General features: G+C 33.9%; 1 protein-coding gene across 2 annotated transcripts; it reads right to left on the bottom strand.

Moving 5' to 3' along the window:
• Positions 1–2,101: 2,101 nt before the first annotated feature.
• LOC132742557 (F-box only protein 7-like) lies at positions 2,102–25,689 on the bottom strand. 2 transcript variants are annotated; one of them, XM_060730994.1, is made up of 11 exons: positions 25,454–25,689; positions 24,028–24,175; positions 15,893–16,291; positions 15,412–15,553; positions 13,846–13,923; positions 11,473–11,562; positions 10,474–10,526; positions 8,404–8,527; positions 6,103–6,140; positions 5,390–5,567; positions 2,102–4,865 (listed from the first exon to the last, which is right to left on the bottom strand). In XM_060730994.1, the coding sequence occupies exons 1-11, from the start codon at positions 25,672–25,674 to the stop codon at positions 4,660–4,662; spliced, it is 1,677 nt and encodes a 558-aa protein (XP_060586977.1). In that variant the 5' UTR covers positions 25,675–25,689; the 3' UTR covers positions 2,102–4,659. The 2 variants fall into 2 exon arrangements, with proteins under 2 accessions (XP_060586977.1, XP_060586978.1); XM_060730995.1 differs by having other exon boundaries at positions 24,103–24,175.
• Positions 25,690–25,953: the final 264 nt, after the last annotated feature.

The following is a 25,953-nucleotide window of genomic DNA, read 5'->3' as shown; positions in this document are numbered from 1 at the left end:
GAAAATAAAATAACTGGCAAAGGCAGTAACGCCAAAAATGATGTGGCAAACAGCTGTGAGGTCATAGACGATGCCACAGTATTTAAACAAGTGAATGATCTAAACAGTAAAGAAGAAATCAGCTGTATTGAAGAATATTTATACAAATGTTGTGACATGTGCTGGCAATGCGCTATCTCCGATCCACCAGTGTTTCTCAAATTTGACGTAATCGGTGAGAACATTGAACGTGTATCAGACAAGTTTCAGGAGTACCATTATAAGAGCGCAACAGTAGATGAAACAGGCGTTAGCAATGTAGTAATGCAGGTAGTATGGCCGGCTGTCGTGATCCATAATGAGGAGGAAAACACGGATATTCTTGTTGATAATGCTAAAGGATCCGTTCTTTTATATAAAAGCTCTGCTGTTTAAATAGATTCGATGATAATAAAAATAATAAAAGAGAAAATTCGTTGAACTGATATCATCCATCGAACAATAAATATAACTTGATATGAACTACTCAAATGTTACTGACTTTTCACAGTGATCTTTGATCTTAAAGCTTGAGTTACATATCACTTTGGTTTCTTTTTAAGTTAACAATGTCAGTGAAAATTGTAAAGCAGCAATAGCTCTACAAGTGAATGACGCACCTGAGGAAAATGTCGCAAAAACATGTTTATGCAATCTAATAATCGTTATTGTCATAAAAAGTACATTATTTACATCTATATCTACATCTACATCATACTGTCTAACAAGAAATTATTTATATGCAAAATTAAAAAGTTAAAAGAATAAAAGTTCTACAAGACTATTAATTTAAGACATAGTGTGTGATTTGGAATTTAATCTCAGTAAAGATGTTTTTAAACTGGGGCTAGACTGAACAGTTAAAGGAAGGCTATTCTAAAGACGTATGCTCCTAGGAAAGAAAGAATTTTGATGATATTGTGTCCTTGAGTAGGGTATCAGGTAGTTCAGATTTCTTGTCAGAGTAAGGTGTTGGTGGTCAACAAACACAATGTTGTTTTGGATTTTATACAAGTAGGTTACAGCACTGATGTTTTGACGCTATTCAAGGGTTTGCCAGTTAAGATCATTAATCATTTTTGAGAAACTACTTGTATAGTCATAATCATTAAAATATATCTAGCAGCTGATCTTTGGATTTGCTCTGTCTTATAAATTAAGTACTTCTGCCCAGGATGCCAAATTATGGAGCAATATTCAACCTGAGGTCTAACAGAGGTCTTATATGCAGTTTCTTTTATCTTTTTATTTGGGGTTTTAACATTTCTTCTTATGAAATAACACAAATCATTGTAATTGGGTTATGCTTTATAAGATCGACTATTTTTGGTTTGGTTTTGTTTTTTCAACGCAATAAAACAGCAATAGGTCTATTTTGCCAGAAAGAAATGTTGGAAAAGTATCCAGAGATCATAATTTAGACTAGAGTAGATTCCGATGACATTTAGAATAAACAATCCTGTAATTGATATATAAACATCTATACCAACTTTCCTTACAATATAGAATACCAGTTCTACTCCAGACAACATATATTTTTACAGATAATAATTATATGGCATAACTCAAGAATCAAGGAATACTGATGGCCTATTATAGGCATCATTTCTTCAACTACAATGTATATATACATTTATGTAATATAACAACCGATTTCAATACGATTTCAATACGCAGCTCTGAGCATAAATGTTTCTTTACATTTAACATACTATATTTTAGCAACGGAGAATACATGCTTTGCAATTTGAACATTCTGTTCAATATTTACGGGAATTAAATATCAAAATGCAAAAATGGACTGAAAAACTTTTATATTTCAGCAACGCTCTCACGGGACAGTAATAATGTGCATAAGTGGACAATAGGTAAATGTTCTTTCTCTTTAATGCTTTTATGTGGCTGTTTTTTGTGTGGCTAAAAAGAACAAGAGAGAGAGAGCAATAGAGTAGCCACATAATAACTGCCCTGTGAGAAAAGACGTTTCAGCTCTGTTTAAATACAATATGTTTTAAAATGTGTTCTATTGGGGGTCACAATAATTTGTCTGTAATTACATTGTAAAACATTATTAAAACGCAAATATAGGTCAAAGTTATATTTTATTTTAAAAAAAAACAACAACATAATACCTAACAATTACATTCAAATTTAATATCCCTTTCTTAATCATCAGTTGTTTTATAAACAATTGTTTTCGACATAAACATTATAGAAAGTTAAGCAAAACATTTCACATTTGATGACCAACCTATTTTAGTAGCAACAAAACAATGTGATACTAAATCATGTAGAAAGAAAATTAAAGAGAAAAAATGTTTCCTTTTTATCTAAATAGGTCTGTTTAGTCATACTTGCTGTCTTATTCTAGTCTGAACCATTTCCATAAATAAATTACAAAGCTATGAAAATGTAAGCAAAATTCAAATATCTGACCTTGACTGTCAAGGTCAATTAAATAAAAAGGTTAAGGTCACATCTAAATTATTCAGTATGTTTGTTAGGTAGAAATTCCTGTTTTGCCCAAATATAAATCAAATCCATATATAAATAACAAAATTATGACAATTTAACCATGTATGCAATAATTTGACCTTAACGGTCAATGTCATCTCAAGGTCAATTGAACCTTTAAGAAGGTCTTGTCAAGTTTGAAGACAATACATTAAAAAAGTTAGAGCCACTTTTTGCCAAAATCAAGCAAAATCAAAAAGAATTGTTGTGGCCAAGTATGATAATACACCAGGAACTAACAATGCCTGATTATAACATACATGAATTTTTTCTTCAAAACAATGTTGCACTAAAAAAAGGAAATTAAAGAAAGTTGGACACTTATGAAATTAAAATGTTATGGTCAAGGTTAATGTTGTCTGCAAACAGACATGACTTAAACAATATGCCATAAAACAAGGTTAAGGGGTGAGAAAGTATTATTACATTTGAAGAAATTAATGGGGAAGTATAAGAACCTTTGAAGAGATGAGTGAGGAAGTATGAAAACCTTTGAAGGGAAGAATGGTAAAGCATAAGAACCTTTGAATATCTATTCGATGTCCCTCAATGAGGCTTTAACCTTAGCTACTTTAAGACAAGAGGGCCATGATGGCCCTGAGGTTGCTCACCTGTATATAGGCCCCCCCCCCCAATGTTGCAGGGCCAATTTAACCCAAGGGCTTTTATTTGCACAAACTTGGTAGACACCCATAAGAAGATGTTTCATGCTAAACATCTAAGCTCTAGCTCATTGGGCTTTTTAAAAGAAGATTTTTTTAAAGTTTTTACTATACACATATAGTTAAAAACAATGACACCCCTGGGGCCGGGCCAGGGCTTTTATTTGAACAAACTTTGTAGACACTTACTAGAAGATGTTTCATGCTTAATATCTAAACTCTAGCTATTTGGGTTTTTTCAAAGAAGATTTTAAGTTTTTGCTATACACATATAAGGAAAATCAATGACCCCCGGGCGGTGCCAATTTTGACCCCAGGGCTTTTATTTGAACAAACTTGGTAGACACCTATTAGAACATGTTTGATTCTAAATATCTTAGCCATAGCTTTTTGAGTTCTTTAAAAGAAGATTTTTTAAGTTTTTACTATATGCAATTAGGGAAAATCAATGACCTCCCGGGGCGGGGCCAATTTTGACCCCAGGGCTTTTATTTGAACAAACTTGGTAGACACCTATTAGAACATGTTTGATGCTCAATATCTTAGCCATAGCTCTTTGAGTTCTTTAAAAGAAGATTTTTTAAGTTTTTACTATATGCAATTAGGGAAAATCAATGACCCCCCGGGGCGGGGCCAATTTTGACCCTAGGACTTTTATTTGAACAAACTTGGTAGACACCCATTAGAACATATTTCATGCTAAATATCTTAGCTCTAGCTCTTTGGGTTCTTTAAAAGAAGATTTTTTAAGTTTTTACTTTATGTATATAGGCAAATTCAATGACCCCATGGGCGGGGCCAATTTTCACCCCAGGGCTTTTATTTGAACAAACTTGGTAGACACTCACTAGAAGATGTTTCATGCCAAATATCTAAGCTCGAGATCTTTGGGTTTTTTAAAAGAAGATATTTAAAGTTTTTTCTTTCAGTTGCCATGGCAACCAGAGTTCTGCATGGAATTATATTCTTTGAACATTTTTAAAGGTGACCACCAAGGGATCATTCCTGTGAAGTTTGGATGAAATTGGCTTAGTGGTTTATGAGGAGATGCCATTTAAACTAAAAATTTACGGACGGACGGACGGACGCCGGACGAAAAGCGATCACAAAAGCTCACCCTGTCACTTTGTGACAGGTGAGCTAATAAATATAAAACAGTTTTATTTCACTAAATGGAAAAATAGTAAATAGTAAAATTTGACTTCCTCTCCTGGTTAAAAGCTAGAACATTGTCTCTGTAAGCAAATATGTATGTTTGTATATTGTCAATTCTGTGTTTTAGACTTGTCCTGCTTTGACTTTGAAAGGTCTATTCAATATTAGCTCAATGGATTTCAATTTCAAAAAAATACTGAAGTTAAGCAACCACAAGTATATTGGTGTCAGACTTGTGTAGCATGCTGGTTGGAGCTGGCTCTATGCTGGCTGCACAGGCTTTTCTTGACCTTTGCAAGTACTCAAAAGATTAAAAGAATCTAGGTCCAAAACCCCCAAACCCACTGAACGGATTATTTCCTCTACCACCACCTCTGCCAGGTCCTGGTCTACGAGGGATAAAACCTGGGTCAGGGCCAGGATCAATATCTGGTCCAGGTCCTATGAGATCGTACCTAGGTCTAGGTAATGAAGGTGGTCTAGGTCCCATCCTCCCAGGAACACCTGGTAAATTACCTACAATATAAATACAGACAATGAGGCTTTACTTGACAATAATTTTAACAAGTTGATTTTAACCATTTCACTGCCAGAACAGCTGTTATTATCATACACAATGTGAATGTCTGAGGCAGTGTTAAGCATTACAAGAATCTATTGTAACAGATGGATGTTCATGTCTCTATCTATGTATACAACATATATATTTCATATATTTATATGGGAGAAAAGGAAAAAAAATAAAGACAAAATAAATTTTCCAGCATTTAACAGAAAGTATGACAAAAAAAACTTTCAAAGAAATCAGTTAATCATTCCATATACCAATAATAGGTATCTGCTTATTTGCAGAGACATGTACAGAAGTAAGATAGGTATAAGGTCTTGCAGGCAGGTTATGGATAAACTAACAATTGCTACTCATTTATCCCTATAGATAAGGAAACCAAAAGTAATCATATGTTCATACATGATATCGAGATCTTGTAAACTGAAGCACATGAAATATTATATGTATTTACAAACTAAGGTTTACTTACCTGGAAAACTAGGATATAAATCATAATCCCCTCCAATAATACCTCCTGGGCCAGGTGGGATCCAGTTACTAGGGCCACTGAAAGGGTTAGCTGGTCCCCAGTAACGTGGTGTTACTATCTTCATGCGATTCATTGCTTTCCTTCTCTCTTTTCTACTCTTGTATTCACGTTTATAAAGCTGAAAAAATATTCATCTTTAATTATTTCACTTCAAGTCAGTATGTGTGAGAGCACAAACACATGTGTGTATGTTACAGTTTTCATTGAAATGTCCTGAAACATGTTCATTCTTAAGGCAATATATAAAATTAAAGCATTACATATTTTTTCAACCTTTGAATACCAGTTTTTGTTAGCATTAATAAAGTTACAGGTAGATCTTAATAAAACAGTAGGTTATATATAGTGTACTACAATTATATCAACTGGGACAGCCTTACAACTTTCCATAGATTTAACTCAAGGATTAAAATGGCCTGAAACAAATGCTAGCACACAATCTAAACTTGTTATTATCCTTCAATATTCTTGTTGCTATGCATTTTATCGAAATAAATGTTTTTTAACAAATATCTGCCAAATTTTCAAAATTACTTATTTGAAACACTAATGGAAAGGGACTTAAAATTCAAAGGAACAGAAAAAACACTACATATCATTTCCATTGGATATATGTAAACAGATGTATAAACTGTATACTGCTATAACATTACCTCCTTCCAGTTTTGTGATAAACTGTTATCTCTTCTATCTGAAATGATCACAGAAAATATTACCTCCATTAAATCATGTCACAGATAGTTGAAAATAAACTTGTATTCCAACTGATATATGTCAAGGTGCACCTTTCAACTTGTACTGACAGAGAAATTCCTCATGAAAATGTTCCATAAATGTTCTCAGGGACAGACAGGTACATATTATAAAGAAGAATTAACATCCTTCCCCATATAAAAGAATTAAATCTTCCAAGTAAAATTTGAGCTAAAAGACTGCAATATCAACCACTTGACCACTTTCTTAGTTATAAATTAATATCTTTTATCATGAAACATGACAAAACTAAAGCACACAAATTAAATGCTAATACAAGATGCACAATGTTAAAATGTTAGAGGACTCGATGGAAAAATACAAGACAAAGAATGTCCCTATCAGTTTTCACAAGCCTAGACTTATACCTTCTCAAGTTTTTGGTTTGACTTACACACAGTGTCACCGTGACCTCATAATCAATTATGGTGTTCACAAAACTAGAATGATTTCTTATCAAGTTTTAAATCACACAATTCACATTTATCTATGTATCACTGTGACATTGACCTTTGACCTTATGAAACAAAAATCGTCTTCTGGCCATGACAGTCCCTCCCTACTATGTACGAAAACAGCAAACCATATAGTGACTAAGTGATTGTGTACACATCAATGTTGCCAACAGACAGACCGATAGACTCACAAGCACCATACTGTTTTACCACTGAAGTTTCCTTTGGATGTATAAAATAAAAAGTATGTCTTTGCATCAAAATGCAAATATTTATTATATACTTATAAATGTAATATTGAGAAATATTGATGAAATAAAATGCGTATTTTCATTTTCCGTATTTTCACTGTAAAAATTTATTTTTCACTGCAGTGAAACATATTTTCCGTATTTTCACTGGTGTCTTGCCAGACTACTTTTTTTTAAATTCTGCCAGTACACAAAATTTAAGGGAAAATCTTTCAAATTTTAATATCAAAAAGGAGAAAAATGTATATAATAAACAGAAAATTCAAGTTTTTCTATAAATACATGATTTATTTTCATCTTGTGGCATGAAAATTACCATATTTCACTCGTGGCTACCGCCACTCATGAAATATTTATTTTCATACCACTCAATGAAAATAAATCATGTATTTATAGAAAAAACTTGAATATCCTCTATATATTGCTTTTTTTTAAAAATGATAAAATGATTGTAAAACTAAAAACGTGTCGTCACATCACAGATGCCCCCGCATGCAGCCAAAATTTCAGATGTTATAATATTTAGTTCCAATTTTGTTTGCACAAACTATTTTTTTTTAATTTAAAGTTCAAAGCCCTTAAAACTTTTCAATGTCAACACAAACCATTTTTATACAAAGTTCAAGGCACTTAAACAATTCAGTGTTAACCTTTTGTATTGCATATTGCATATTTGTAGCCAAAATAATGACTACATACATTTCCACAAAAGTATGAGCGCTGAAACTGAAAATTCAATTTCAAAATTTCAAAAGAGATAACTTTGTCCAAAAACATTGAACCACAATTAAATTCAAATTTGAACTGCTTATTCCTAAGATGTATCTTCATGTCAAATTTGAGTTGAATGTGTAATACCTTTGAGGGGATAATGAACGGAACCTAAAAAATTCTGATTTTTTTTCAAAGTTCAAGAGGGATAACTATATCAGCTATCATCAAACCATGACCACATTCAAACTTGACCTAGGCATTTCTTTGACTTATCCATATGTCAAATTTGAGTTGAATGTGTAATACTGTTAGGCGGAAACTGAAAATTTCATCAAGGGGCATATAACTCTGTCAAAAATCATTGGACCATGACCAAATTTGAACTTGACCTGTATTTTCTTATGATATATCCATATGTCAAGTTTGAGTTGAATGTGTGCAACCGTTACTAAGATAATTAAGGGAACCTGATGATGACCGAATGGCGGAAGGACGGAATGACAGAACAGGGTAACACTATATGGCGGGGGCATAAAAAAATTTTCTAATGTTAAAAAAGTTTTATTTCAAAACATGTGTGCTGCTTTTCAAAATGCACTGTCTCATTCACACTTCAAAAGCGCTTTCACATATGTTTCAGGCAAAAAGGCACTTATAGATGAACAAACTGCCAGCACATTAAAGCTTCTTTAATAAGTTTTTGTTGAAGTAAAATTGATGATGACATGGTGAATTACAATATACTTGTATATATTGTATATTCAAAAGGTAAGAAACTTACTGCCAAAATTTCTCAGATAAAGACATCTCCACAAGTAAGGATCTTTACTGATCTCTAATAATTCTGTATTAACACAAGACACCTTCAGTAAACTTCTCAGGTCCAGAAAACTTAATATACGTAACTGTAAATAGAAATAACACTTTACGTAAGGTAAAATATAGTATAACAAGTTTACACTCGATCAAGATCATCAGTTTCAACAAAACAGTTTAAGAAAATATGTAACTTAATTAATCTACTCTAAGTAATGTCAAAAATCCTGAATGCCAATTATTTTCTTTCATCCAGTAAAAGGATAAATCATTTTGCTTCAGGAATAATTAATTGTAAAGTGTATATCTGGGGGAAGAGGGAATGAGGAGGAGAGACATTTGTTTACCTATAAAAGGCAAGAAAATGTAATAATAGCCTTTTTAACATCAGTAGGAGACTACCATAATTATACAACATCTATTTTATAGATATATACCAAGTATATGTAAATGAAAAGATTAAATAAGAAGTTCCCTGAATAATACTTTTAAACAAGTATTTGGTATAATTTCACATTCTGCTACAAAGTACACTTTTCAGTAAAGAAAGTAGTAATACAAAGTTTAACTCTTAAGTTGGAGGTTGCAAGTTTGAACAACTGTTATACAAATGTTATAAAGAGCTTTCTACCTTGGCACCCAGACATAAGGACTAGGATGGATCATTACAGTATAAACATACTGTCATTGGATAGGATAATACATAAAAGTGTCTATCTTATGTAGTGGTGCAACGATATACCGGTATACCGGTATATTGCAATACAGTCTCGGGTCGATACGTACCGCGGTGCAGCTGCCCTGTATTGCGGTTTTTTCTTTAATATTAATGCCGAAATAACATGAATGTAGAAACTTCAACTTTGAATCAGTAAGCAACGATTTACGACATCAAAAACAAAACATCAATGAAACATGAAAAGATTGCCGACACTTGTCGATCCCTGTGATGTATAAAGAAACGCCGCCGCGAACTTTTCCTGACGAAGCTCTTTGATCTTACCGGGCGAGTAGCAGAATCGTGTGACGTCATTTTCAGAGTGCGGTTTTGATCACGCTTTATTAAATTACACACAGTTTACAGTTACGCAATTTAAGTTAGGACTGATTAAAATTGTTGATTAACTGAAATAAAAAAATGGAAAAAGAAGATTTTGAACTAATTGAAAATGAGAAAGCTAAAAGTAAAATATGGGTGGAATTCAACTTAAAAAAAAAGAAAATCTACAGGAAAAATTGAGGACGGCATAGCCGTTTGTAAAAAATGTAAGATGGATATTCGCTAAAGCGGAGGGACCACAAATCTAAATACACATTTGACTCGACACCACAAAATCAATCTGCAACAAGGTGCATGCAAGTCTGGTACTAGTTTGATCGCGGCAACAGCGTCAACCGTAAAGCAGCCGACAATTATGAGTTCTTTTGGGCAGACTTCCAAATACAAGCCTACAAGTCAGCGGTATAAGGACATAACGCAAGCCGTCGGAAAATTCATTGTTAATGATCTTCGACCGTTTAGTGTTGTCTCAAATGATGTATTTACTATTTAAGGATATGATTCGTGTTTTAGACCCTAGATACTACCTACCGTCACGTACCTACTTTTCTGAAACTGTTATACCGAACATGTACATGAACAATGAACGCGTGGGGTATGTTGATATTTCTTAAGAAAAACATTTAAAAAGCCTCAAGGACACAGGGTACTTATTCATTCTATAGATACATGTATGTGTTCTAAAATAATAATAAGAAGAGTTGAAATATAGCTTACGTTTAACTGTTTTCTTTAATTATTTTAGTATACACTGTACCACAATACGTATCGCAATACAGGCTGTCTATATCGCAATATATCGCAATACGGGTTTGGCTGTATCGTTGCACCCCTAATCTTATGATACTCCAATGGAACGGTATAACAAAGATGGACATTATGATATCACAGCAATAAGTTAACATTGTTCACTTTGTTAACAAAAATACAGTTACAAAGAAACTAAAATTATACACTAACTATACAGTATAATACCTTGATCTCCTGGGTAAGTGCTAGAAGTCCAAACACATCTTCCAGTCCTGCAGCTATAAAATCAAACACAAAATATAACATCATAAGACATTACACATTTTACACTTATTTATATTTCCCACTAGAATATCTTGAATGTATATACACATATCATTACATGAATTTCTAATAACATCATTGGTTTACTATGAATTGTTATATCTTGCCACAGGTTTTTAATATCATTTTTTTTTATTTCAGAAGCTATGGAGTTAGATATGAGTAAAGGAGAAGGTTTATTTAAGTCACATAATCATTGTAACTGCTATTTGCCTTTCTAGATTTACTTGGTAAGTCAAAAGACATCCCATGTAGACACAGGGTATCTGGTTATCATCACTAACTATTGATAACTGGAGACTAGCTTTTTCATATAATAAAATATATTTACAAATTAACATTTTATCATAGCATAATACAATGTGATAACAATCTTTAGCACACAAAGTAAGCTATTCTTCTACATAAGTAAAATTTCAACAACTGAGAGTCTATATCACAAGTATGAATCCTGGCAAGTTCTTGTTTCTGTGACTACAAATCAAAACAGATTGGCTATGTTTTCTCATTATTACTCAGCATAGAGTAATGATACCTGTGATAAAGTAACATTGAAAGTCATTGAAATACATGTTTGTCACAGTAATTATCAACTAGAACCCTGCTGTTTTTAGGAAGACATTACATCGAACCATGCATAATTCTAAAAGTGCTTAAATTACCAAGTTATCATAAAATTATGTTTTATTGTCAAAAATTATGTATTTAATTTTTGGTTGGATTTTTTTTTACTGAAAATCAGGGGAATTCGATCCCATGGCAGATCAGGGGTCAAGGCCAAAAATAGGGGGATTTTGTCCCCTGACAGTGGGTATATCATGCATGCAAAGATGTATTGTACATTATTTACCTTATGTTGTCATAGTTACAGTCATACTCATTAACTTCTAACTGACTTACCTGTCCTGATATCATGAACTAGAGGGTTTGCAATGGCGTCCTTGAACAACATTGACAGCTTAGCTAACTGACAGTAACACTTTGTACAGTCTGTAAAATAAACCATGTAGTTTATATATAATCAGAACTGTAGAAGATTTACATGTACATAACTTATATTATGTAAAAAAAAATAATATTAAAACAAAGATAAAAAGCATGTGTATCTCATGGCATGTTTAAGTTGTTGTTGGTTTTTAAAATTATGTAACAAACAGTGAGAACAAAAGAAAGTGATATGATGACAAGTGTATACCTTACTGAAATTCTATCCTGAACTTCCTGTAATAAATACCAAAGTTTGGAAACAGTGTAGAAAAGACTTTCCTTTCAGTTGCTTTAGTAACCAGGAAAACTAGAATTCTTTGAACAAATTGTATACCTCTCATCAACATATGCTCTCATGAACTAAAGATATTTCATAACTTACTATTATGACCTATGGCTTACTTGAGAAGATTGAATTCTGTCATTGAAATACAAAAAATAAAATACACAAAGGCCACTTAAATACAAAATATATATAAATTAAATAAATCAACCGTTTAAACAATGTGTCTCCTGAAATGTTCAAAATGATTTTATTTTTTTGCTTGAAGGTAACTTAACTACAGAGTATCTTGACTACATTATAGTTTTGTATTGTATGTTTCAACTGCTCAAAGTTAAAGAATAAATGGGTAAAAATAACTTAACATAACATAACCGTATAACCAGGCTCTATACTGGTGGCAAAGGCTATTCACTTTGGGTATCAGCAGGTCAGCACGATATATGTTAGACATAATTTGACTTCAGAAGCGGCAGCATTGTTTCTTATGCTTTATTTAGTCATCAAAAACAGTAGCCAAACTACTGAATAACAGTGATGATCATGAAGCAATTTAACATAATTTGCTAGATTTGATCACACACCATACAGGGGCATGTTATTTGAAGTCAGCTACACAAATAAAGACCAAATATATAGCTATGACTAGAGACCAGAAAAAAGTAACAAGACTTGTCTGTATGACAGTGCATTGTACTATCATGAGTACTTGATTGGAAGTGGGGATGATGGTCGCTAATAATTATTAAAGTTTCAAGGCAATAACTTCCCGGTACAAGGATATAGAAAATAAGCAGGGTGGTATGAAAAACAAGCATTATTTTGGCCTGGAAGTCAAGATGATGGTCACTAAGAAATGAATGTGTTGGTATGAAACAATTAACTGAAAGAATGAAGCGGGTGCCAGCATCAACGCCAGTGTGAGTAGAATATAAGCTCTCCCTATTATATAAACATAAAGTCAAATTAAAAACTTGCACACTTCATTTTTCTCTTTATATATTAAGTAAGAGAAATGACACAGCTGGTCAATTTAATCATTATTATACTGTATGTGTAGAAATATTTGCTGGCTTCAAATTTTCGCGATCTTCGTGGTGACATTCGATTCGTGAATTCATGTTCAGCGCAAATATTTTATACACCAGTAATTTCTTAATAGTCATATCTTCGTGCATCTATAGAACAATGTATATCAGTGTGTTCACGGTTGCCATAAGTCTTGTATCATTGGCGCTTTAAAAGAGTGATTTTACTGTTGTATAAACTGTACATGTAACATTCAGTTCTGTATATAAATCAGTTTGCTAGTGTATTATTGTTTGACTGATATGATTATCGGATTCTTGTATAAGTATATACATGTTTGAACAATACCACTGTATCACGCTATTTATTTCATAGTCTGAGTCATAAACGTTTGACATATGATCATATTATATTTTGTTTTTCCAAACAAACAATACAAACAACACAAACATTAATGATTTTAACTGATGAAAACATTTAAAAACAAAACACAATTATTCAGTCAACATTTTAATAAAATCGGTGAAATGATTATGGTCTCATTTGGTGCTGTATAAAACTGTGAAAAATCATGCACGTTAACAGACATTCTTTTGTTTGCCATAATCTGTCCGCTAGACAAATTGAATGTCTTTGTTCTGTACAATAGCCTTTTCTTTGATGCCTGGTGTTGAAAATAACTGTGAAGTTCCACAATGATTACAGTAAAAAGTGTGTAAAATGAAAGAAGGTTGCTTGCGAAAACCATTGCATAATCGTGTAAGAGTAATTTCCCTTATCTTTTAACCTGATGGGTGTACGCAAATCTATGATTTTCGGCAGTCACCTCCGCGATTTCAAAATAGCGCGAATATTTGTATATACCCCCAAAATGGACCTTTCCGCGAAAATTTGCTTCTGTGAATTTCAATACACATACAGTATACAATGATGAGAGGAACACATCAGTCAGACAACAGAAGATTATAACTCACCTGTACCTACTGTCTTCACATAGTCTGCTGGCTTTAATGAACACTGTCTAGTGGCATCATTTGATCCCAATACTTTACCTGAAATATGACACCAATAAGATACCTTACAAGTAATTAATGTATGTTTATTCCTTACCCTTCTAACTTTGTGTTTACACTTGCTTTACTTTGAATTTAGAACAGTTCATTAGTAATATACAATGTAGGTGTACATGTATTTAATTAAGCTGCTGATAATATAAATTCTGTGTCAGCCTGCAGAGATTTTCTGCTAACAAGGCTTAACCTGGGTGGCACTGAATTTTACGATTCCTAGAACTCTTGGTGTAGTTTACATGTTAAACATTCAGTACATATACTCTTGATTAAGTAATATAACAAGCCCATGACTCTTGATTTAATTTTGAAACAAATATGGACAGGTTTTAATATTTAAAATATTCTAATAACTAAATATATGTACTATAATAGTATATCATTTATAGTAAATTTCTATGTGACCCTTTTGATTTATTCTTTGCTATGTAGTTTCAAAAACATCAAATACTGTATATGATACCATGCGGCTTCAAACCACTTCATATTTGGTAAAATCTGGGCAGTGATTTTTTTGCTGTATTTTACAGCCGGATAAAGGCTGTTTTCCCTAGCTCAAAATAGGTATATTTTCCCCAAAAAATGCTACAAATTTCCTCTAAAATGCCTCGTGCTCTTCCTTACCAGAACCATGACTTAACAGCATGTGACTTATATCATCTAGAACACAGAAATCTGTCCCTATTTATAGCCTCTGCTATGTACCATGCATGTTAAATTGAATTGATATTAAATTTTTTCACAAAATGTGTGGGTAAATTCCATTTTCATTTGTTGGGATTTGATTTCAGGATTTTCCCCTTTTTTGATTTATCGCGCTATATTTTTCCCTTCAGAAAGCCACAGGTTGTCTTGAAAATTGGAAAAAAATCACTGCCTGGATGATAGGTCAATTTAAATGGCTTTCCTGCATAACTAGTCAGTAATGTGTAATTTCTAGGCAAGAGACTGACTGTTTATCAATCATGATTTTTGAATCTGTGGCAAGACAAGTGACCTATATAAGATCAATTGTCAGGGAGAAATTACATATCCCCTGAGGTTAGAACCAGTGACCCCTGGCTTACATATCTGATGTTCAAACTATTGAACTAAGCAGGATGACTTAAATGAGCTAAGCAGAAAATAACCTTCATTTTGTGTTGTATATGCTGGACACATTCTTTATATGAAAGAGTTCATTGTCACAGTTTATATTCCAACATATAAAAGTGAGTGGCTTATATCAATTTTCAGCAACCTTAACCACTCTGCCATAAAAGACGAATCCCCTCATGTTAAAGGTGGCAAGAAAATGTAAAAAAAAATTTGGCATCCATTAAGTCCTATCAAGCTCTGCACTAGTAAATTTTTTATCTTGATGTCCCCTTAATTGATAATGAATAGTTCCAAAAATGAAGGCTGGACAAGTCCATTTAAGAAATGAAGCATGATTAGAGTTCAAGATAGGATAACTTTGTGTATACTCACCATGTACAATGACAGAATTTCCTGTAGTTATAACTGTTATACAGCATGAGGTATCAGCACAACCTGGGTATGTGTAGGAGAACTTAAAGTAACCACTGTATCGCCATTCAACTGGTAACTGGGAAACACCTATCTCGTCTTGCTAAAAACAATACATGAATTTTGTTAACTAAATCTTTACTTTATTACATTTTCTAATTGCCTTTGTTTAAAACTTTTAAAGCATAGTTAATTAAATGCCAGTTTACAATGACACTGCTGTCAGATTCAAACTAAATCAGACCTTTCACTGCCAGAAAGTCAAGACAGTCGAGTAAGTTACCTTGATTATAAAACAATGCATGTGGAGGCACCTTGTGTCTACCTTCAAAATACAAGCTTGAAAATTGCTGTATAACATTAAAAGTAATGCTATGTTAAACAAAAATCTATAAAGTAACTTTAACTGAATTTAATGACTCTAGCATAATTTTGATATTACCTCAGTGTATACAATAAATCCAGTTTCCAGCATCAACACATGTAAAGCTATACAAAGAGATTCTGCCATGTCTCTAGGCTCTAGACATGTATATATTTCCTGTAACAAGGCTGGTACTGTCCCATTTACTGCTTCTCTACATAAAACAGGTTCACTCAAACACTGCTTCACAACTACATGATCTACTGTTTCTTCCTCAGTTTCCATGGCAACATCATAGCTTGCATCTGTTTCTGGTTCCATGGAACATTCAGCACTGGTACCTGGCCGTCCTGTATCTATAGGCATTGCTGACTGGGCATTATTTCCGCTAGATTTATTTTCATCAATCTTTTTCTCACCAAAGTTTATTTTTGATGCAGTTTCCACTGTATTGCCCTTAGCATCTGTTGCAGTGGCCTGAAATATAAGATCTTAATTAAATAATTTTACATACACATAGCCTTCACTCCTGCCATAATAACAATATATATCTCTCTTTAAATGCTGGTACAATTTTTAGTACAAAAGGATAGAATGAAGATTATTAATAACAGAGAAGTGTTAAAACAACAACAACATATGCTTTTCATCTTTGCTTTTTTAGCTCGACTATTCAATAAGAATAAGTAAAGGTATACTAGTCAACTGAGCGACGGCGTTGGCGTGACCACTTATGTTAAAGTTTTTGTAATATCTCAAATATGTTCAATGTCCATTGAAATATGACTTGAAACTTTGCACACTTGTTCATCATCACGATCCCAACCATTAGACAAGAGGATGTAACACTATCAAGCATTTTGACAGAATTATGGCCCTTTTTCGACTTACAATTTAAGTTAAAGTTTGCTTACCACCTCAAATAATTTCAAAATTCATCGGCATATGGCTTTGAAACTTAGCACACTTGTTCACCATCATGCCCCCAACCTGTAGACAGGAGGAGGTAATGCTGTCAAGCATTTTGACAGAATTATGCCCCTGTTTTTGACTTAGAATTTATGTTGAAGTTTGCATACCACCTCAGATATTTTCATATTTCATTGACATCTTGCTTTGAAACAAGTTAAAATTTAATACACTTCTTTGCAATATAACAGGACTTTCTTCAAGGCATATACAATGGATATGTAAAAAAGATTTGCCCTTTTGTGAACTTTGAAAATTTTACATTACCAAGGCTCTTTTACTATCAAGCACTTAGAATAGTTGAGTGTGCTGTCCTACCGACAGCTTGCTCTTGTTATTTAAATTATCACCAAAGCTTCTTCAGAATGATAGCAACAAACAAGATTGCATTTGAGAAAAATGCTATGCCACCGCATTAATAAAACACTAAATAGTAGTGTAGGAACAGATTATTTTTTGTTTCTTTACAATTGAAGATTGTCATAATGCATAGATCCCTGACCTATCTAATTCTTATTATCAGATTAGTGGTTAAATATATTGTTATTCCAATAAAAGATCAGAGTAAGAATATACCAATGCACTTGAGTCTAGTGAATTCGGTGGTGAAGGTCATATTTCACACAGCGTAAATTCAAGACTACATCAAAGGACAACACAGAAAGACACTTTGTCAAAATCTAGGTCAGCTGATATCAAAGTTCACTTTACATCTTAATCTGTGCACATGGTTTCATAGCTGTACATCAAAGAACAAGAAAGTAGGTCACATCATCAAAATCTAGGTCACCTGATATCAAAGTTCAATTTTACAACTAAAACTGTGCACAAGGTCAAAATTTCATTGTTGAACATCAAAGGACAAGAAAGTAGGTCACTGTCCCCTTGGGGCAAGGCCAAGGGTTTAATTCAAAATAATCTTGATACAGGTCCACCAAACAACATTTTTAGTCAAATATCTAAGCTGTAGCTTTCTTCCCATTTTTACTATATACATTTAAGGAAAACCTATGGCCCCCGGGGCAGGGCAATTTTGACACTAGAGGCAAAATTTGAACAACTTTGGTAGAGTACCTATAGATGATATCATTTAACAAAATTTAATATTAAAGCTCTAAGCCTTGTACCTTCAGACAATAAGATTTTTTTATTTTTTACTATATGTATATATTGAAAATCAATGACCCCCAGGGCGGGGGCAATTTTGACCCCAGGGCTATAATTTGAACAATCTTGCTAGAGATTCACTTCACAATGTTCATGCAAAATATCTAACCTCTAGCATTTGTCAATTGCTAGAAGAATTTTTTTTAAAGTTTTTACTATAAGTTTTTAATTTATACATATAGGGAAAACCAATGACCCCCGGGGCTGGGCTGTTTTTGTCCCCAGGGCTATAATTTGAACAATCTAGGTAGAGGTCTACCAGACAATGCCTTATGCAAAATATCTAAGCTCTAGGCCTTTTGGGTCTTTACAAGAAGGTATTAGTTTTTACTATATGTACATATAGTGAAAATCAATGAACCCCCAGGCGGGCCGATTTTAACCCCAGGGCTATAATTTGAACAATCTTGGTAATGGTCTACCAGACAATGCTTTAAGCAAAATATCTAAGCTCTAGGTCTTTTGGGTCTTTACAAGAAGGTATTTTAAGTTTTTACTATATGTACATATAGTGAAAATCAATGACCCCCAGGTGGGGCCAATTTTGACCCCAGGGTTATAATTTGAACAATCTTGGTAGAGGTCTACCAGACAATGCCTTATGCAAAATATCTAAGCTCTAGGCTTTTTGGGTCTTTACAAGAAGATTTAAATTTATTCTTATAATTCCTTTTAGTTGCCATGGCAACCAGATTTCTGCATGGAATGAAATTCTTTGAACAACTTTGGAAGCCCTTCACCCAAGGATCAATCCTGCCAAGTTTGGTTGAAATTGGACTAGTGGTTTTTCACAAGAAAATTTTTTAAGTTCACTATATAATCTATATAACACACAAACAAACAAACACACACACACACAGGTGAATCGCTATATGCCACCGCATCGCAGATGCTGCGGTGGCATAAAAACATGTGATGTCTAATCATAATGCGCTACATTTCTAGCAAAGGCTTTAATCCCCTGTTAGATGCCAAATGTGAGGAAAATGTGCACCCTGACCAGGACTCAGACTCTTGGCATATCATACCACGGTTATAATGAGTGAACTATCTGGTGGCTTATAAACTATCTCCACTAATACATGTACGTGAACATTTCAACACCGTGACACTTAGAGAATGAAAGCCTAAGAATGAATAACAAGAGGGCCATGATGGCCCTGAAGTCGCTCACCTGTATATAGGCCCCCGGAGCGGGGCCAGTTTTAACCCCAGGGCTTTTATTTGAACAAACTTGGTAGACACCGATTAGAAGATGTTTCATGCTAAACATCTAAGGTCTAGCTGGTCAAGTTTTTTCTTTACACATATAGTTAACAAAAGGGCCATGATGGCCCAAAGTCGCTCACCTGTATATAGGCCCCTGGAGCGGGGCAAGTTTTAACCCCAGGGCTTTTATATGAACAAACTTGGTTGTATATGTATGTATGTATATATATATATATATATATATATATATATATATATATATATATATATATATATATATATATATATATATATATAAATATATATATATATATATATATATATATATATATATATATATATGTTTATATATATATATATATATATACATACATACATAATATGTATATATATATATATATATATATATATATATATATATATATATATATATATATATATATATATATATATATATATATATATATATATTAAATATATATTTGTATATATATAATATGTATATATCTAAAAAAAAAGTCAAGCTAATGAATGACCCCCGGGGCGGGGCCAATTTTGACCCCAGGGCTTTTATTTGAACAAACTTGGTAGTCACCCATGAGAACATGTTTCATGCTAAATATCTTAGCTCTAGCTCTTTGAGTTCTTTAAAAGAAGATTTTTTAAGTTTTTACTATATGCACATAGGGAAAATCAATGACCCCCGGGGGCGGGGCCAATTTTGACCCTAGGGCTTTTATTTGAACAAACTTTGTAGACACTCATTAGAAGATGTTTCATGCTAAATATCTTAGCTCTAGCTGTTTGGGTTCTTTAAAAGAAGATTTTTTAAGTTTTAACTATATGCATATAGGGAAAATCAAAGACACCCTGGGGCGGGGCCAATTTTGACCCTAGGGCTTTTATTTGAACAAACTTGGTAGACACTCACTAGAAGATGTTTCATGCTGTATATCTAAACACTAGCTATCTGGGTTTTTTCAAAGAAGATTTTTAAGTTTTTGCTATACACAGTCATATAAGGAAAATCAATGACCCCCGGGGCGGGGCCAATTTTGACCCCAGGGCTTTGATTTGAACAAACTTTGTAGACACTCACTAGAAGATGTTTCATGCTTAATAGCTAAACTCCAGCTATTTGGGGTTTTTTAAAGAAGATTTTTTTAAGTTTTTGCTATACACATATAAGGAAAATCAATGACCCCCGGGGCGGAGCCAATTTTGACCCCAGGGCTTTTATTTGAACAAACTTGGTAGACACCTATTAGAACATGTTTCATGCTAAATATCTTAGCTCTAGCTCTTTGAGTTCTTTAAAAGAAGTTTTTTAAGTTTTCACTATATGCATATAGGGAAAATCAATGACCCCCTGGGGCGGGGCCAATTTTGACCCTAGGGCTTTGATTTGAACAAACTTGGTAGGCACTCATTAGAAGATGTTTCATGCCAAATATCTAAGCTCTAGCTCTTACGGTTTTTTAGAAGAAGATTTTTTAAGTTTTTCTTATTGGTTGCCATGGCAACCAGAGTTTTTAATGGAATTTAAATTTTTGAACAACTTTGAAAGGGGTCCACCTAAGGATCATTTCTATAAAGTTTGGTTGCAATTGGCCATGTAGTTTAGGAGGAGATGTTGTTTGAAAAGTTTGACGCCATTTTTTGAAGGACACACGACGCACGACGCACGCAAAGTGATGACAAAAGCTCACCTTTGAGCACTTCGTGCTCAGGTGAGCTAAAAACAATGACACACCTGGGGCAGGGCCAGTTTTGACCCAAGGGCTTTTATTTGAACAATCTTTGTAGACACTTACTAGAAAATGTTTCATGCTTAATATCTAAACTCTAGCTATTTGAGTTTTTTCAAAGAAGATTTTTTAAGTTTTTGATATACACATACAAGGAAAATGAATGACCCCCGGAGCAGGGCCCATTTTGACCCCAGGGCTTTTATTACAACAAACTTTGTAGACACTCACAAGAAGATGTTTCAAGCTTAGTATCTAAACTTTAGCTATTTGTTTTTTTCCAAAGAAAATTTTTTAAGTTTTTGCTATTCACATATAAGAACAAGAGGGCCATGATGGCCCTAGATCGCTCACCTGACTTATCAAACTCATCCAAACAATTACCTAGACAAGCATTCTGACCAAGTCTCATGACAGGTGAGTCAAAAATGTGACCACTACAGTGTTAACAAGGATTATCCATATTTGAGCAGTGCGACCTAGTTTTTTACCCAGGTGACACATATTCAAACTTGACCTAGAAATCATCAAAACAAACTTTCAGACCAATTTCCAGGATACTTGGATCAAAACAGTAGCAACTAGAGTGTTAACAAGATTTTTCTATTTTTAGCTCCGGTGACCTAGTTTCACATGCGATTTCGAACTCATCCAAGTAATTACCTAGACAAGCATCCTGACCAAGTTTGATGATAATTAAGTCGAAAATGTGACCACTAGAATGTTAACAAGGTTTTTCCATATTTGGGCGGTGTGACCTAGTTTTTCATCCAAGATGACCCATGTTCGATCTTGACTTAGAAATCATCAAAACAAACTTTCAGACCAATTAACAGAATATTTGGATCACAACAGTAGCCACTAGAGTGTTAACAAGATTTTTCTATTTTTAGCTCCTGTGACCTAGTTTTTCATCCGAGATGTCCCATGTTCGATTTATTCCAAGCAATGACCTAGACAAGTTTCCTGACCAAGTTTGATGACAATTGAGTCAAAATTGTGACCACTAGAGTGTTAACAAGGTTTTTCTATTTTTAGCTCCTGTGACTTAGTTTTTCATCAGAGATGACCCATGTTCAAACTCATCCGAGCTATCACCTAGACAAGCATCTTGATCAAGTTTGATGTTGATTGATGCAAAAATGTGACCGCTAGAGTGTTAACAAGGTTTTTCTATTTTTAGCTCCGGTGACCTACTTTTTCATCCGAGATGACCCATGTTGAAACTCATTCAAGCTATCACCTAGACAAACATTTTGACAAAGTTTGATAATGACTGATGCAAAAATGTGACCGCTAGAGTGTTAACAAGGTTTTTCTATTTTTAGCTCCGGTGACCTACTTTTTCATCCGAGATGACCCATGTTCGAACTCATCCAAGCTATCACCTAGACAAGCATCTTGACCAAGTTTAATGATGATTGATGCAAAAATGTGACCGCTAGAGTGTTAACAAGGTTTTTCTATTTTTAGCTCCGGTGACCTACTTTTTCATCCGAGATGACCCATGTTCAAACTCATTCGAGCTATCACCTAGACAAACATCTTGACAAAGTTTGATGATGACTGCTGCAAAAATGTGACTGCTAGTGTGTTAACAAGGTTTTTCTATTTTTAGCTCCGGTGACCTACTTTTTCATCCGAGATGACACATGTTCGAACTCATCCAAGCTATCAACTAGATAAGCATCCTGACCAAGTTTGATGACGATTGATGCAAAAATGCGACCGCTAGAGTGTTAACAAGGTTTTTCTATTTATAGCTCCGGTGACCTAGTTTTTCATCCGAGATGACCCATATTCAAACTCATCCGTGCTATTATCTAAACAAGCATCCTGACAAAGTTTGATGATGATTGGGTCAAAAATGTGACCACTAGAGTGTTCACAAGGTTTTTCTATTTTTAGCTCCTGTGACCGAGTTTTTCTTCAGAGATGACCCATGTTCGAACTCATCCAAGCAATTGACTAGACAAGCATTCTGACCAAGTTTGATGATGATTGGTTCAAAAATGTGACCACTAGAGTGTTCACAAGGTTTTTCTATTTATAGCTCCTGTGACCTACTTTTTCATCCGAGATGACCCATGTTCGAACTCATCCAAGCTATCACCTAGACAAACATCCTGATCAAGTTTGATGATGATTGGGTAAAAAATGTGACCTCTAGAGTGTTCACAAGGTTTTTCTATTTTTAGCTCTTGTGACCTTGTTTTTCATCCGAGATGAGCCATGTTCGAACTCATCCGAGCTTTCAACTAGATAAGCATCCTGACCAAGTTTGATGATGATTGAGGCAAAAATGCGACCGCTAGAGTGTTCACAAGCAATTGTGGACGACAACGGACGACGGACGACAGACGACGGACATTTACCGATCCTAAAAGCTCATCCTGAGCAAGCTCAGGTGAGCTAAAAAATCAATGACCCTCTTATTTGAACAAACTTGGTAGACATCCATTAGAACATGTTTCATGCTTAATATCTTAGCTCTAGCTCTTTGGGTTCTTTTAAAGAAGATTTTTTAAGTTTTTACTATATACATATAGGGAAAATCAATGACCCCCTGGGGCGGGGCCAATTTTGACCCCAGGGCTTTTATTTGAACAAACTTGGTAGACACCCATTAGAGGATGTTTCATGCTATATATCTTAGCTATAGGTCTTTGGGTTCTTTTAAAGAAGATTTTTTAAGGTTTTACTATATGCATATAGGGAAAATCAATGACCCCCTGGGGCGGGGCCAATTTTGACCCGAGGGCTTTTATTTGGACAAACTTGGTAGACACTCACTAGAAGATGTTTCATGCCAAATATCTAAGCTCTAGCTCTTTGGATTTTTTAGAAGAAGATAATTAAAGTTTTTTCTTTTGGTTGCCATGGCAACAAGAGTTCTGCATGGAATTAAATTCTTTGAACAATTTTCAAAGGTGACCACCAAAGGAACATTCATGTGAAGTTTGGATGAAATTGGCTTAGTGGTTTATGAGGAGATGTCATTTAAAGTAAAAGTTTACGGACGACAGACGGACGACGGATGGACGGACGGACACGGGACGAAAAGCGATCACAAAAGCTCACCCTGTCACTTTGTGACAGGTGAGCTAACAAAATACTTGCAATTTGTGAACTAGCAGCTGAAGATCCAGTAATTTGATCCCCAACCTGTACAATGTAGATAAGATCTCCACTCACAATGTCACAGTCTCCTTTCACTTTCAGTTGTCCATTAAGTGCATCTTTTTTGTTCAGACTTAAAAAGTACTCTCTGAAACAAACAGTTTGACAGTTCAAAGTAATGTAGAAGTATTGGCCTTGGGAGACCAAATGACCAAACAGATATGTTATAATGTGACTATGAGATCAAAAGAATGCAATTTTTATCGGACAAACTAGAAATGTGTCTGAAAGACATGAATGCCCCCCTATATATGATAGGAAACAGAATAATATGAATAAAGATATTATTACAAGACAGACATGTCTCTGTTCCCGCAAAGGTTTTGACATTATTGGAAGATATATAGACAACAAAATTAGTATTTCATGAACCTTTTGTGCAAAAGAAAACCATTTAAAGTTAGAGGACAGATGGCTATTTATAAAACAGCCAAGTTTCTAATATTCACAAGGCCTTAATTTCAGAGTAACAAAGTAAAATTTATTTTCTCATTTCAGTCCTAAATGGAGCATAAAGCTCAAAAAATAAAATTTCAATAGGTTTTTATATAACTTAATAAGTAACCATTATTATTATTGTCAAAGTAAAGCATTGATTATTTTCCAAATGGTTATCTTTTACCTCTACACTATATAGGAGCTAGGGATCTAGGTCCCTAACATGACAAAATCACGAATGTCTCATCATGCTAAACATTTGTTTAGTTATGAAGCCGGATGCTTGACATTTATGGGCCATATTATATTTGCTACATGTAACAGCTAACTTTTGACTCCTAGTCGCTAGGGGTCTTAATTTTGGGTCTTTTGCATGACACACCTCATCACATTTAAGCTGGGGGATAAACTAGTTACATTGTAACTTAAAGAGTATAATCAACTGGAAACCATATTTTGGTATATATAAATGTAAAAAAGTGAGGGCAGTATAATGTGTAAAAAATAGTCGTCTGCAGCCAAATTTGAACTGAACCTGTCCTGTATTTTATGAAGTTACACCTGCATATAAAAGATATTTTAAAACCCATCCAATGACTTATCTTATATTCCTTACTCTAGTCATCAACCAGAATCCAGGGCATACAACAAAAGCTTGATATTGATTTCTAGAAATAAATCTACTAAAGATAAAAATTACTGTAAAATTACTATCTATGCCTATAGTATACATTTTATTCAGTTACTAAATAAACAAAATATTTCTTTGATAAATTAATTCTAAAATAAAAGTCTACTTTATATTTTATATGCACTTTGAATAATAACGGTCCAGTTGTACATGTATGAAAGTTGGCAGATGAGAAAGTTGTCCGGATAATATGACAATCCGAATTTGAAGAACTTAAGAAAAACAAACTCCGTATACCCATATAAACAATCTTGAAATACGTTCAAAGCTCTCTCTGATAGATCATCTACAGTCAAATCTTCAGATATTTCATCACTAATATCGATGACTTTGCTAATTTTATCTAAACGCAAACGCAGTTTCATTTCTGATTTGGCAGCTAGAATCAACGATTTCGACTCATTCGGCCTCAAGTCGTTTCGACCCCAAAATACTGAAGGCGTTTCGGCTCTAGACATAAGGACCCTTTACCAAATAAGCCCATTTTGAACTGATTCATAAAAGTATACGAACTTGTTTCATTCCAAAATTATTTCCCAAGTCAGTAAATAATGACTTTAAAGAAAAGTTCAAGATTTTATCTAATCATGGGTGCAGGTTATGGTACGTGTTGTTATTTTGCAGTATTGATTTCCTTTTCAAGCTAATTCATGACTCATTACATGTACTCTTTATCTGAAATGTAACACTGAACTGTAAGTGGAATATGATCTTTACAGACGAACTTTTTTCTCACT

The sequence above is a fragment of the Ruditapes philippinarum genome, unplaced genomic scaffold, assembly GCF_026571515.1.
Source record: "Ruditapes philippinarum isolate M1 unplaced genomic scaffold, ASM2657151v2 ctg7625_1_1_1_1, whole genome shotgun sequence".
Taxonomy (NCBI): Eukaryota; Metazoa; Mollusca; class Bivalvia; order Venerida; family Veneridae; genus Ruditapes; species Ruditapes philippinarum.
This window is presented reverse-complemented; position numbering and strand designations above follow the sequence as displayed.